Genomic DNA, 14000 nt, shown 5'->3' with positions numbered 1-14000 from the left:
TGGCAGTAATCCTGCCTGCAGAATTGAGCATGAATGACATAGCCTTGCATCGCGAATGTCACAAGGAAAGGGGAGGAATCCTTCCACCCAGATCGTAGATGGGCAGTAAACTGCTCTACTGTTGCACTTCATCCAAATGACTGAAGTAGCCACCATATTCTGGCAAACACACCTTTGTAGGAGGTTTGACAGAAGGATATGTATAGTTGAGATCCCCTGAAGAACTGAGTGCTAAGATGTACAAGGGGCATGCACCCCCTGCAGACTCAATCATAGAATCATAGAATATCAGGGTTGGAAGGGACCTCAGGAGGTCATCTAGTCCAACCCCCTGCTCAAAGCAGGACCGATCCCCGACTAAATCATCCCAGCCAGGGCTTTGTCAAGCCTGACCTTAAAAACTTCTAGGGAAGGAGATTCCACCACCTCCTTAGGTAACGCATTCCAGTGTTTCACCACCCTCCTAGTGAAAAAGTTTTTCCTAATATCCAACCTAAATCCCCCCCACTGCAACTTGAGACCATTACTCCTTGTTCTGTCATCTGCTACCACTGAGAACAGTCTAGAGCCATCCTCTTTGGAACCCCCTTTCAGGTAGTTGAAAGCAGCTATCAAATCCTCCCTCATTCTTCTCTTCTGAAGACTAAACATCCCCAGTTCCCTCAGCCTCTCCTCCTAAGTCATGTGTTCCAGTCCCCTAATCATTTTTGTTGCCCTCCGCTGGACTCTTTCCAATTTTTCCACATCCTTCTTGTAGTGTGGGGCCCAAAACTGGACACAGTACTCCAGATGAGGCCTCACCAATGTCGAATAGAGGGGAACGATCACGTCCCTCGATCTGCTGGCAATGCCCCTACTTATACAGCCCAAAATGCCATTGGCCTTCTTGGCAACAAGGGCACACTGTTGACTCATATCCAACTTCTCGTCCACTGTAACCCCTAGGTCCTTTTCTGCAGAACTGCTGCCGAGCCATTCGGTCCCTAGTCTGTAGCGGTGCATTGGATCCCTCCGTCCTAAGTGCAGGACTCTGCACTTGTCCTTGTTGAACCTCATCAGATTTCCTTTGGCCCAATCCTCCAATTTGTCTAGGTCCCTCTGTATCCTATCCCTACCCTCCAGCGTATCTACCACTCCTCCCAGTTTAGTGTCATACTGTCCTTCCTTCTCTTGTACAGTAAGGTGAAAGAGTTCTTTTGCAGAGGGTCTCTACACCTGTGGAGTAGGGGGTCAAGATTTGCCCCACACAATTGGAACAAAACAGTTGTAAAATGGAAATTCTTCTTGATGAGAAATGGATCCTCTTACACCCCTTTACACCAAAATCAAGCCATGTTAAATAACATTACTTTTGATCTCCAGGTATGCAATGAAAAGGAACAGAACGAGGAGTAATGGTCTCAAGTTGCAGTGGGGGAGGCTTAGATTGGATATTAGGAAAAACTTTTTCACTAGTAGGGTGGTGAAACACTGGAATGCGTTACCTAGGGAGGTAGTGGAATCTCCTTCCTTAGAAGCTTTTAAGGTCAGGCTTGACAAAGCCTTGGCTGAGATGATTTAGTGGGGGTTGGACTAGATGACCTCCTGAGGTCCCTTCCAACCCTGATATTCTATGATTCTATGATCTCAGGCTGATAGAATCCTTGTCCAGGGGGCCAGGATTCACACTGACACACTTTAGCATTTACTGTTTGGCTATGAGGGCCCCTTCTGTCTCCCAATCTTGGGAGCTTCTAACACCGCTCTTTCTGTAGGCTTCCATACTCCCTATTATCCTCCTCTAACCTATTTAATTTTGACAAGGTCCCTGTTTCCAAGTTCTTACCTTACTCACTCATGGAGAGGTATTAACTGGGCCTATTCAAAAATATTACTGTTATGATTATTGGATGTGACCAAACAGCTTGAGCAAATCAAAGCCTACTAAAAATTTAAAGCACGTATATATATTCAAAGAAATGCAGTCCTTTCAAGAGATTTGGTTCTCTGACTTTACTCTGAACCCATGATGTGTGATTGTGTTCAAAATTTAGATTACTTTTTCTCTGTCCATATGCCTTTCTACACTTGTTTGCTTTACATATACCAGTATATAATCCAAAATTAACAATTATAAAAGAAACTTAGAAAATCAAATTTAAATCATTATTTGACCTTTCATTGATTTTGAAGTCCGTAAGCTAATAAATAGTTACATAACAGTTAAATTAATGTCACTTTGTACTTTAAAGAGACAAAACTGCTTACCTAAATTGTTCATGTGAAAGACTGTACTGTGTTTAAATCAGTGATTCTCCTAGATCAGTGGTCACCAACCCACTGACCGCGATCGACTGCTTGATCCTGGGGACTCTCCCAGTTGATTGCAATCTCCAGTGGTGTAGCGGGGCTGCTGCTAAGGCCAGCTCCCTGCCTTCTGCAGCCCCACGCCACTTCCAGAAGCGGCCAGCACGCCCCTGTGGCCGTGGGGTGGGGAGGGGGCCTGGGCATGCTGCTCCTGCCTGCAAGCACTGCCCCTGCAGCTCCCATTGGCTAGGAATGGGGAACTGTGGCCAATGGAAGCTTTGGGGCCGTGCCTGCAGAGAGGGGCAAGCGTGCAGATCCATGTGCCCCACGCCCCCTCTCAGGGGCTGCAGAGGCATGTTGGCCCTTTCTGGGAGTGGTGCGGGGCCGGGGTAGGCAGGGATGTTGTGGTACAGGAGAGAGTGCGGGGTGCTGGCTCTGGGAGGGGGAGTCAGGGCTGGGGTATGGAGTTGGGGTGCAGGGTATGGGGTGCTGGCTCCAGGAGGGGGCTCAGGGCTAGGGGCTGGGGTGCGGCCTCCCGCTGGGTGGCACTTACTACGGGCAGCTCCCAGGTGGCACTGCAGCCTTCTCCTGCACCCAAACACCCTCCCAGAGCTTGCACCCCTGACCCCCTCCTGCACCAAGCCCCTACCCCAGCCCTGACCCTCCTCCCAAGCCAGCACCCCAAACCCCCTGCCCCAGCCCTGACCCTCCCCCCAAGCCAGCACCCCAACGCCCCTGCCCCAGCCCTGACCCTCCTCCCAGAGACAGCACCCCATACCCCCTCCTGCACCCCAAGCCCCTGCCAAAGCCCTGACCCCGCCTCAGAGTCAGCACCCTGTACCCGCTCCTGCACCACAAACCCCTGCCCCAGCTCTGACCCCCCTCCCAGAGCCAGCACCCTGCCCCTCCCTGCACCCCAATCCCCTGCCCCAGGCTCAGCCCAGAGCCTCCTCCGACACTGCGAATCCCTTGGCCCCATCCCAGCGCCGCACCCCTTCCCGAACCCCAACCCCATCACAGCCCAGTGAAAGTGAGTGAGGGTGGGGAAGAGTAAGCGACGGAGAGAGGGGGGATGGAATGAGCGGGGCAAGGCTTTGGGGAAGGAGCGGGGTAGATCCTGGGTTGACCTTAAATTCAAAAAGTGATCTTAGACATAAAAAGGTTGGAGACCACTGTCCTAGATACACGCCTTTACTGCAACATTTGAAATCATTGGGATCACTTCCAGGATGTGACCATATACTGATCTTAGGAAAATACACACACAAGTAGGGTAGAAATAGGGATAGTGCATCCTGTATTATATATAAACGTAAACTAGAAAGGTTTTGTCAAAACAAAACTGCTCATTATAATCATGTGGATGTACTGTAGTTTGAGATGTAATAATGAATTTCTTTGCTTTGGCTCAGGCTGCAAAAAAAAAAGTTAAGTTCCAAGACTATAAGAATAAAGCATGCTGAGACAAAAAAATAAACTCATTTTAAAATAAAATTTCAGAAGATCATGAAATGTGTGGTTTCCCATGTATTGTCTCAGCACATATATCCCAGAAATTGTTCTGAGCTTATGGTCTGGAAATGAGTGTAGTTGCAGGTACTGGAAGGCACATACAACTATGGAGCCAGGATGCTAAGCTGCCTTATTTCCAGTGGTTGGTGACTTTTGGTAAGGAAAGAGGGAATAGGTTGATGGTAAGAAAAGGTCACAGGGTGAGGGCGCTGGGAGATTGTGGGAAGGCACTGAAGAACTCGTGGCCTTCAACGGTTACAACATACTACAGATACCTTGAATGGGAAGCTCACTTGAGGTCTGCCTTACTCCCTGAACCATGTTAGCTAACTCATGTGATTTCAACCATATCCCATAAATGAGGGAGGAGGGTTTTTTGTCTTGATAGCGGGACAAGTTACTAGGAAAATTGAGCTATAATTTGTGTTAACCTGCGAGTGAAGACAAGCCCTAGAACAGAGGTCCCCAAACTGTGGGGCATGGAGGAACATTCGGGGGGGCGCGGCTGAGGCTTGGCCCCGCGCCTGCCGTGGCCCCAGCCTCAGCCTCTTTACCCCTGTCTGTGTCACAGCCTTCCGGAGCCGAGGCTCTGCTCCCGGCTCTGCCAGGAGGGAAGCGAGGGGGAGGGGAAGGGCGGACAGGAGTAAGTTGGGGCATGAGGTTAAAATTTTTGGGACCTCTGCCCTAGAAAGATAATCGAAGAGCTGTAACTCTTGACTAAGGAGGAATATGATAGAGGTCTATAAAATCATTAATAGTAAGGAGAAAGTGAACAGGGAAGTATTATTTACCACTTCACATAACACAAGAACTAGGGGGTCATCCGATGAAATTAACAGGCAGCAGGTTTAAAACAAACAAAAGGAAGTACTTCACACAACACACAGTCAACCTACGGAACCTGTGTCAGGGGGACGTTGTGAAGGCCAAATGTATGACTGGATTCACAAAGAATAAGTTCATGGAGAATAGGTACATCAATGACTTTTAGCCTAGATGGGCAGGGACATGACCCTATGCTCCAAGTGTCCCTAAACCTCCAACTGAAGTCTTTAAACCATGATTTGAGGACTTCAATAGCTCAGACATAGGTGAGAGGTTTTTTTGCAGGAGTGGGTGGGTGAGATTCTGTGGCCTGCGTTGTGCAGGAGGTCAGACTAGATGATCGTAATGGTCCCTTCTGATCTTAGTATCTATGAATCTACGAACTGCCAGAAACTGGGATTGAAAGACGGGGTGGATCACATGAAATTACTTTGTTCTGTACATTCCCTCTGAATCATCTGGCACTGGCCGCTGTCAGAGACAGGATACTGGGCTAGATGGACCACTGATCTGACCGAGTATGGCTGTAATGTTCTTATTGGACAGGTAAGAGACCAGATAATATTCTGAAAATACATATTAACACTAGATAAAAATCTGTTATCCACCATTTCGTATCTGTTGTTCTTCACGATGTGCTGCTCATGTTCATTCCATTCTAGGTGTGCATGCGCCCATGTGCGTGGCTGTCGGAGATTTTTGCCTTAGCGGTATCCGATAGGATCGGCTGTGGTGCCCCCTTGAGTGCCATGCTCATGCTAGGGACATAAATAATGTGTAAAAACAATAACCGTGTATCTGATTAAAATTCTATCGGTTACACGGTTAAACGTTTAACCGGGGAACTAGGAATGTGGGGCAGCGGAGGTGTTGCAGCACTTTAACGTTTTACGCGGAGCTCCGCTGCTGGCCCCACACCCGGGATCCTGGCTGCCAACCCGCGCCCAAGGTCCTGGCTGCCAGGACCTCTGCCAGGTCCTGGCTGCCAGGATGCATGGCACAGGCAGCAGACGACAACCAGGTGCACGGGGTTGGCAGCCAGGACCCCGGCAGAATTTAATCGTTAACAGAAAAGCTTAATGCTTATCGATTACCCGGTTAAACTTTTACATCCCTAGCTCATGTGTCAGTATATCTGGCGCTGCTGGCCCTACGCCCTCTCAGTTCCTTCTTGCCGGTAACTCCGATAGAGGGCAGGGGAGCGGGTAACGGAATGGACATGAGCAACACATCTTAAAGAACAGTTACGAAAAGGTAGGTAAGTGGTTTTTCTCCTTCGAGTGCTTGCTCATGTCGATTCCATTCTAGGTGACTCACAAGCAGTGTCCATGGAGGTGAGCTCAGAGTTCATCGTCAGGCAGCTTGCAGCACTGCTCTGTCAAAGCCAGTGTCGTCTTGAGTTTGCTGGGTAAGTGCATAATGAGACATGAACGTGTGGACAGACGACCAGCTAGTGGTCCTACAGATCTCTTGGATTGGCACCTGGCCCAGCAAGGCCGCTGACAACACTTGTGCCCTAGTCGAGAGTGCCATCATGATTGCTGGCGGAGGAACTTTTGCCAGCTCACAGCAGATGCAGGCCGTGGTCCACGACGAAATCCTTTGAGCAGACATTGGGCGACTTTTCATTCTGTCTGCCACAAACAACTGCGTTGACTTATGGAACGGCTTCGTTCTATCTATGTAGAAGGCCTACTTCTGACGTTTAGGGAGTGCAGCCTGCGTTCCTCATCTGACATATGAGGCTTTGGAAAGCAGATGAGTAAGTATATGTCCTGCCCTGTGTCGTATGAAACTGGGAAACTATTTTAGGCAGAAACGCCGGGTGCAGTCGCACCTGGATCTTATCCTTGTAGAAGACCATATAGGGTGGTTCTGAACCACCCTGATCTCAGACACCCTGCGGGCCGACTTTATTGCAACCAGGAATGAAACCTTCCAGGAGAGAGGAGGAAGCCAAAGGCTCGAAGGGAGGCCCCAGGAGCCTCGACAGCACGAGATTCAGGTCCCAGGGAAGGACGGGATCCCGGACGCGTGGGTAGAGATGTTCCAGGCCTTTCAAAAACCGGCCCATAATGTCGTGAGCAAAGATCGACCTGACTTGGAACAGAAAGTGGAAAGCTGAGATAGCGTCCAGGTGGACCTTGATCAATGTCAGGGATAAACCTTGGAGTTTGAGATGCTGCAGATAGTCTAGGATCTCCTGCAGCGAGGCCCGGACATGCCATTCCGAGGCCCAGCCATGAATCTTTTCCACTTGGCGAGGCAAGTCGTGCTGGTGGAGGGGTGTTCCGCTACCCAACAAGACCTGCTGAACCCAGGCCGAGTGTTCCTATTCGTCCGCATTCAGCCATGCAGTAGCCATGCGGTCATGTGCAGTGCCGCCAAGTTTGGGTGCGGCCACGTGGCCCAACAACTGCAGCAGATGAGAGCGGTGGTGAGCGGGTGGTTCTTCACATGGGAGATCAGGTCCGACATGACTTGAAAACGCGCTACTGGAAGGAACTGCCCCAATGAACTGTATTCGTTGTATTGGCCTTCAGGTGGATTTTTTCTTGTTTATTAACAGGCCAAGGTTGCAGCAGGTGGAATGCACCAAATCGAGGCTCCTCTGCACTTGTTCCCAAGATCTGCCCTTGATAAGCCAGTTGTCGAGATATGGGAAGACCTGGACCCCTTGCCATCTCAGGTAAGCAGCCACTGGCGCCATACATTTTGTGAACACCCTTTGGGCCGATGAGAGGCCAAAGGGCCGTGCCGTGAATTGAAAATGGCATCTGTCCACTATGAAACAGAGGAAACGTCTGTGACCTTGGAATCTGGAAATAAGCGTCCTTCAAGTCGAGGGCGGTGTACTAGTCTCTCCGATCCAGGGAAGGCATGATGGAGGCCAGGGAGACCACGTGAAACTTCAACTTCCTGAGAGACTTGTTGAGGTGATGCAGGTCCAGAATGGGTCTGAGGCCCCCTTTTGCTTTTGGGATTAGGAAGTACTAGGAATAGAACCCCTTTCCTTTCATGTCCCGAGGGACCTCCTCCTCCACCCACCCCCCCCAAAGCGCAGGAAGTTTCTGACCTCTTGAACGAGGAATTCCTTGTGAGAAGGGTCCCTGAAGAGGGATGGGGGTGGGAGGTAGGAGGGAGGTGCAGCCAAGAATTGCAGGGTATAGCCCCGAGATACTATGTCCAGCACTCAGCGGTCTGAGGTGACCTGCAACCAGGCCGAATGGTAGGGACAAAGATGTTTGAGGAAAGAACAAGGTGGATCTGGGGAGCTGACTGGGGTGTTGCTCTCGAGCACACCTTTAAAATGAGCACTTCTGGCCCCCAGGATACTTTGCCGGGCTGGGCTGTGCGGGTGAGTGGGAGGAAGAAGGGTGGCAACAGCTCAAGTTCATGTCTCTATCCTTTCTCCTTGCAGACCCCTGATAAGACTGCCAAGGCCTTGGTGGTGGGGGCGGCTGGAACTGTTTCCTTGCAGACTGCAGCATATGCATACCCAGCAAGTGAAGCGTGGCCCAAATGTCCTTTAACACAGTGGTCTCCAAACTTTTTGGCTTGCGCACCCCCAGGGCAAAGACCGGAAGACCTGCCGCAGATGCGCTGCTGACGGAAAAAGACTGGAAGACCTGCCACAAATGTGCCGCCGATGGAACAGGACCGGAAGACCTGCCGCAGACGCGCCACCAGAGGGGAACACCAGCTGTGGACATGCTGCTACCAAAGAAAAAAACTACCAAAGAAAAAAAAGCTACCAAAGAAAAAAACCAAAGAGCTGCTACCAAAGAAAAAAACGGTGGAGTGCCGTCCAGCGGTGCTCCTGCTGCCGTGCACCCCCTGGGATCATCTTGCGCACCCCAGTTTGGAGACCACTGCTTTAACACATGGAGCCTCGCATCTGTTTACTCCGCAAAGAGACCTTTCCCATCGAATGGGAGATCCTGGATTGAGGTCTGCATTTCTTGGGACAGGCCAGTGGTCTGAAGCCAGGAGTCCCATAAGTTAAAACTGTACCTGCCCAAGAGGCCTGGTGGTTCACCACCTGGAATTGCAGGCTGGCTGTTGAATAAATTTTCCTCTTGAAAAGGTCCAGTCTTTTGGCCTCTTTATTTCTGAGAACTGAACTGGTGTGTCCCTGCTTGTCCTTTTTGTTGGCTGCAGAGACGACCAGTGAGCCCAGAGGTGGGTGCGTATATAGGTACTCAAATCCTTGGGCCAGGATTAAGTACTTCTTTTTGGCCCTTTTGGAGGTGGGAGGGATGGACGATGGGGTTTGCCAGAGGGCAATTTTCAGGACTCTGTCATGCACTGGTAGTGTCACACCGGCAGGGGTAGAGACCGAGAGCACACTGAACAAGGTGTCTTCTTGCTCAGCCATCTCCTCCACCTCTAGGCCCAAGTTCTTGGCCACCTGTCGAAGCAGGGCCTGGTGTTCCTTAAAATCGTCCAGCAGTCTGGCCCTTGTGGGTCCCCTATCCACTTTGTCCGGGGACAAGACGATGATTGTACAGCTGGGGAGGCCACGGGACATTATCCCCCGTGGGGTTTTGGGGTGGGTACTGTCTCCGCTACCCCAACCTCCGAGCGCATTTCATGCACCGATCCTGGTGCTGTCAACTGTTGCTCTGAGGTGGTGGCAGATAAGCAGTGCGAAGCGGGCATCGGCATCACCGGCATGCCCCATGCACTCCAATACGGCCACTGGCCGTGCTGCCAAGGTGGAGTGGCCTCTGATGCCCAGTTGTGCCAGTGGAGTCTCGCCAGTGCCGGGGGAACTGGTATTGCAGTGCTCCAATGGGGCAGGCTACAGAGATCTGCACCAGGAGGACACTGGCGGCAGGGCAAACAGTGCCTGTAGTATGGTGACTGGCGCCTCCCCCTAGGTGATCCGTGTCAAGATGGCGGGGACCGTGAACGCACTGCCGGTGACCAAGGGCGAGCCCCAGAGGATCTGGGCTGCGACGCTGGAGATCTGCGGCACAGAGATGGAGAGCGCTATCTTGGCTCAGGGGGATCAGCGGCCCTCCATTGTCCTCTGGGGGGGTCTTGGAGGCTGGCTTGCCCTCGTAGGGAGCCTTTGCTGCGTCCTGTGGCACACGCGGTGCCGACAGCATGGGCAGAGGCCTCTGCTCTCTTGGCGCCAGGGGGAGCTTGGGAAGGTGTCGATGTTGCCACAAATTTGGGTCCCTTACTACTCCTGGGAGTTGGTGGTGGATCCTTTAAGGAGCTATGGGCCCTGACTGGGGAGGCACGTCCACATGGCTCCGGAGTGGCCAGGCTGCCTGAACTGGGTCTTTTGCCCCATGCCCCATGGCCTTTTTTGCCTGGCGCTGGGGAGCCGTGCTTCTTAGTTTTCTTTTTGGGCACCGGCAACGGAGAGTGGTGCTGGGGGTGCACTGTGCACCGAGGCTGAGGTACCAGGGATCGAGTCTGGCTGGGATGGCTCAGAAGCCAGTCGGAGGGCAGCCTCTATGAGGAGAGCCCACAAACAAATAGCATGCTCTTTCTGAGTCCTGAGTCGAAAGGTTTTACAAACACAACACTTGTGATTCACATGTGATTCCCTCAAGCACTTGAGGCAGCTGCCGTGGGGAGCACTCACAGGCATAGGCCTGTTACAGTCCGTGCAGGGCTTAAACCCCAGAGACCGGGGCATGCCCAGTCTGGGGTGAAGTCCCCAATGGGACTCTGACTTCTAACTACACTTAACAACTACTTACCACTAACTACTATGAACAACTATTTACACGGCCCTAAGGCTCAGTGTCAGAAGAGATGAAACTGCTAGCCCTTGCTATACAAGCAAAGGTGTTCCAATTAACCACCACGGCGGTAAGAAGGAACTGAGAGGGCGTGGCGCCTGATACTCCGACGCATGAGCGCAGCACTCAAGGGGGGGGGGGGTGTGCCACCGCTGACCCTACGGATACTGCTAAGGCAAAAATCACCAATGACTGTGCACATGGAATTGACATGAACGAGCACTTGAAGAAGAACTGAAGTTCTTTTTTGGTCTACATGTTTTTGAATTGTTTTTATTTTCATCAATTACTTTTTAAATAACCGTTGAAGGACACCTAATATATGGTAAACATTCCAGTCTTCTTGTTATCCCCTCTCCACCAAATGGCCAACGAATATGTGCTGTGAATGGGCAGATCTACAGGTGGGAAATTGAGGTGGAGCAATTTCTGTGATACTTTGAATACAGGGACTAACACATTTGTGTAAGGTTCAGGCACAATCTAGCCCTCTGTTTTTTACTTAGTTCTTAGTTCAGGCAAAGCTGTCATTGACGTCCCAAGATTCAGTAATGATTTCAGGATTTGGCCTGTAATGAACATGGCATAGAAATAACTCTGAAAATTCAGTTGTATTATGTTCTCTAAAGACAGAGTAAGACTTACTCTAACTTCAAACTTAAGGGAGATGCTCAGACACAGCATACTCCTATAAAATCTTGACACTGACACTTCAATAATGAAAGGTTTTATAGGAAGCACTATTTGCTACCAAATGATAATACAATAAAAACAAAACCCTCTTGAACAATAAGTGCTCTTCATTGCCTACACACAACTATGGTTTCTGAGTAAGTGATTAAATTAAAAATGGGATGAACTTTTTAATTTAACAAAGAACCCTTTTCTTTAAAAAATATAAAAAGGAAAATATCCCCCAAACAAAACCAAACCAAACCAAACCAATCAAAATTTTACCTGGTTGGTAGAAACTTGGTGAAAGTTCTCTGGCAACTGCTCTTGCAATATCACTTTCCTGGCGAGCAGCCTGAGCAGCCTGATCCGCAGCATCAGCTTTAGCTCTTGCATGTGCAGTTCTATACAGAGCAGAAAAGGGTTTATATGCACAGATGCCGTTTTATTAGTTGCATTAATACACCCGAGAGCAAAGTATTATTGTCTCTGAAAAAGAAATGATGAAGCATAGCCAGAAAATTATGCCTGTTGATTGTGAATAACTGCAAAACAGCAAACCTTCATACAAGTTATCATGACCCATGAAGTCTACACAAAATAATATTGGGACAATTATTGGTCTGCTATAATCAGTCTAGTTTGGAAGTGAATGGAAAATATCTTTGTTTGATGCTTTGGGGGATTTTTCTTCAGTCTGCTGAGCTGAAATTTGTATAAAGGTGGTTTTAATGAAGTACAGTCAGTAGGAAATATGGCCCAGCCTTAAAAGGTGGCATCATGCGAAGACAAAGCTGATCAGTTGCAAGGTTTTCTTACCAGTGAACTCAAACAAGCAAATTTGTATTCATTTATGAAGAAAGATGGCAATACAAGCAAATACAATATAATGATTGCATACATTTACTTTTGATGAAAATATCATGCAAATTTATAAATAGATGCCAGTTTAAGCCTTGGTGTTGCAAAGTTTAGAGATCTAAAATAAACTGTTCCTAATAGATGCTAAAGGGCTTTTTACAGAACACCCACGTTCTTCACTTTGCAAAATTAAAAAAATGTAACTGGCTTTGACAGAGGACATAACTGATCATACAGGTACAAAAGTACCATAATGGAAAAGAGATCGAGAAAAAAATCATTAATGCAGTCAGAGAATCCTGATAAAACTTCCCCCAATATTTCAGCAACCACAAACAGCTTTACAAACCAAAATTATTAGAACTAGAAAAATATCCACCTCCAAGTACATGGGATGTCATCCAGATTATACCAACTATAATTGTACAGAATGTAATTTTCTTTTATATAACTCCTTTTACATTTAAGATATCTTGAAGTGCTTTGCAAAATAATGAATTATATTCAGCTAGTGTAATCACTATGTAGGCCGGGGTGGCCACATGCAGCTCTTCAAAAGTTAATATGCAGCGACTCCGGGGCTGGAGCTACAGGCACCAACTTTCCAATGTGCTGGGGGGTGCTCCCTGCTCAACCCCTAGCTCTGCCACAGGCCCTGCCCCGACTCCACCCCTTCTCATGCCCTCCCCTGAGCCTGCCATGCCCTTGCTTCTCCCCCCCCACCCCCAGACTCCTGTATGCCACAAAACAGCTGATTGGGAGGTGTGGGGAGGGAGGGGGAGGCGCTGGGAGCAGGGTAGGGGAGCTAATGGGGGGCTGTTGACGAATTACAGTGGCTCTTTGGCAATGTACATCGGTAAATTCTGGCTCCTTCTCAGGCTCAGGTTGGCCACCCCTGATGTAGGCAAATGAAGACAACATCCTGAACTCAACCTCCCCCCTCCTGCAGGTAACCGAAGAGTTTAGTAGTGCCCATGATAAAAAATAATGTTGCTTATTTACTACAAAAATGTAATTATAGTATAAATAAATAAACAAGCTAGATAAATGAGTAACTATGGTATTTGTGTGTCTAATATGGCAATATGTATGAATAAAAAAACCTTCTGAAAAGAATTAAAGACACTACCACTGTTGGTATGGAAGTTCATAGAAACTAGTGGCATCGATTTTAAGACCACGGTGACCATTATGATCATCTACTTTGACCTTCTGTGTAATGCCATTCATGGACATTCACTTGGCAATTCCTGTATCAAGCCTGTTATTTCTGGATCAGCTAGAGTGTACTCTTTAGAAAGACACCCACATTTGATTTAAAAACTTGAAGTGATGGAATATCTAACACATCCCTAGGTAAATTGTTCTAATTGTTAATTATCCTCACTGTTACAAATGTGTGGCTTATATATAGTCTGGTTTCCAGATGCTGGATCTTGCTCATGCCTTTGCCTATTAGTACAGGGCTCTTTAGTCTAATAGAAAGCTGTCCTTGTAAACATCTGAGGCCAAAATGTTTCCTAAAACGCAATCATTAAAGAGGATTAATTAAGCTATTCCAGTGGCAGTCGAACTACAGTCCTCTTGTACAATAAATATAGATCTATAGAAATGAGCATATATTATATACTCTGTGACTGTTCCTAGACCTGAGGCCCCCTAAATATCTACAGTTTGCATATTGGGGAAGTCAAGGAAATCACAGAAATGTAGGGCTGGAAGGAACTTCAAAGGCCATCTAGTCTAGCCCCCTGCACTGAGGCAGGACCTGAGAATCCCTGACAGGTGTTTGTCTAACCTGTTCTTAAAACCTCACAATGATAGAGATTCTACAACCTCCCTTGGAAGCCTATTCCAGTGTTTAACTATCCTTATAGTTAGAAAGTTTTTCCTAATATATAAAGTAAATCTCTGTTGCTGCAGTTGACATGGAGAACAACTGATCATCATTCTCTTTATAATGTCAATAGTTCAGTTTTACTGTACTTGCTTTTATTACAAATTATATTTGGATTTAAATCAAAGGGTTTCAGTTTGAAAGAAGCCTTGGCTTTCTAAACTGTGGGTGCAACTAATGCCATT

The 14000-nt window shown here is 48.3% G+C and overlaps 1 protein-coding gene across 3 annotated transcripts in view; it reads right to left on the bottom strand.

Annotated features, from left to right (window-relative positions):
- Window positions 1-14000, bottom strand: part of JPH1 (junctophilin 1) — a 113545-nt gene that overhangs the window by 33079 nt on the left and 66466 nt on the right. For all 3 annotated transcript variants that reach the window (XR_012638014.1, XM_074944219.1, XM_074944220.1), the window contains one exon: window positions 11343-11461. Coding sequence is in view for 2 of the 3 variants with exons in the window: in XM_074944219.1 (XP_074800320.1) it covers window positions 11343-11461 (119 nt within the window). In the remaining variant the exon portion in view is untranslated. The remainder of the gene's footprint in view (window positions 1-11342; window positions 11462-14000) is intronic.

This window comes from Natator depressus, chromosome 2 (genome assembly GCF_965152275.1).
Source record: "Natator depressus isolate rNatDep1 chromosome 2, rNatDep2.hap1, whole genome shotgun sequence".
NCBI classification, from domain to species: Eukaryota; Metazoa; Chordata; order Testudines; family Cheloniidae; genus Natator; species Natator depressus.
This window is presented reverse-complemented; position numbering and strand designations above follow the sequence as displayed.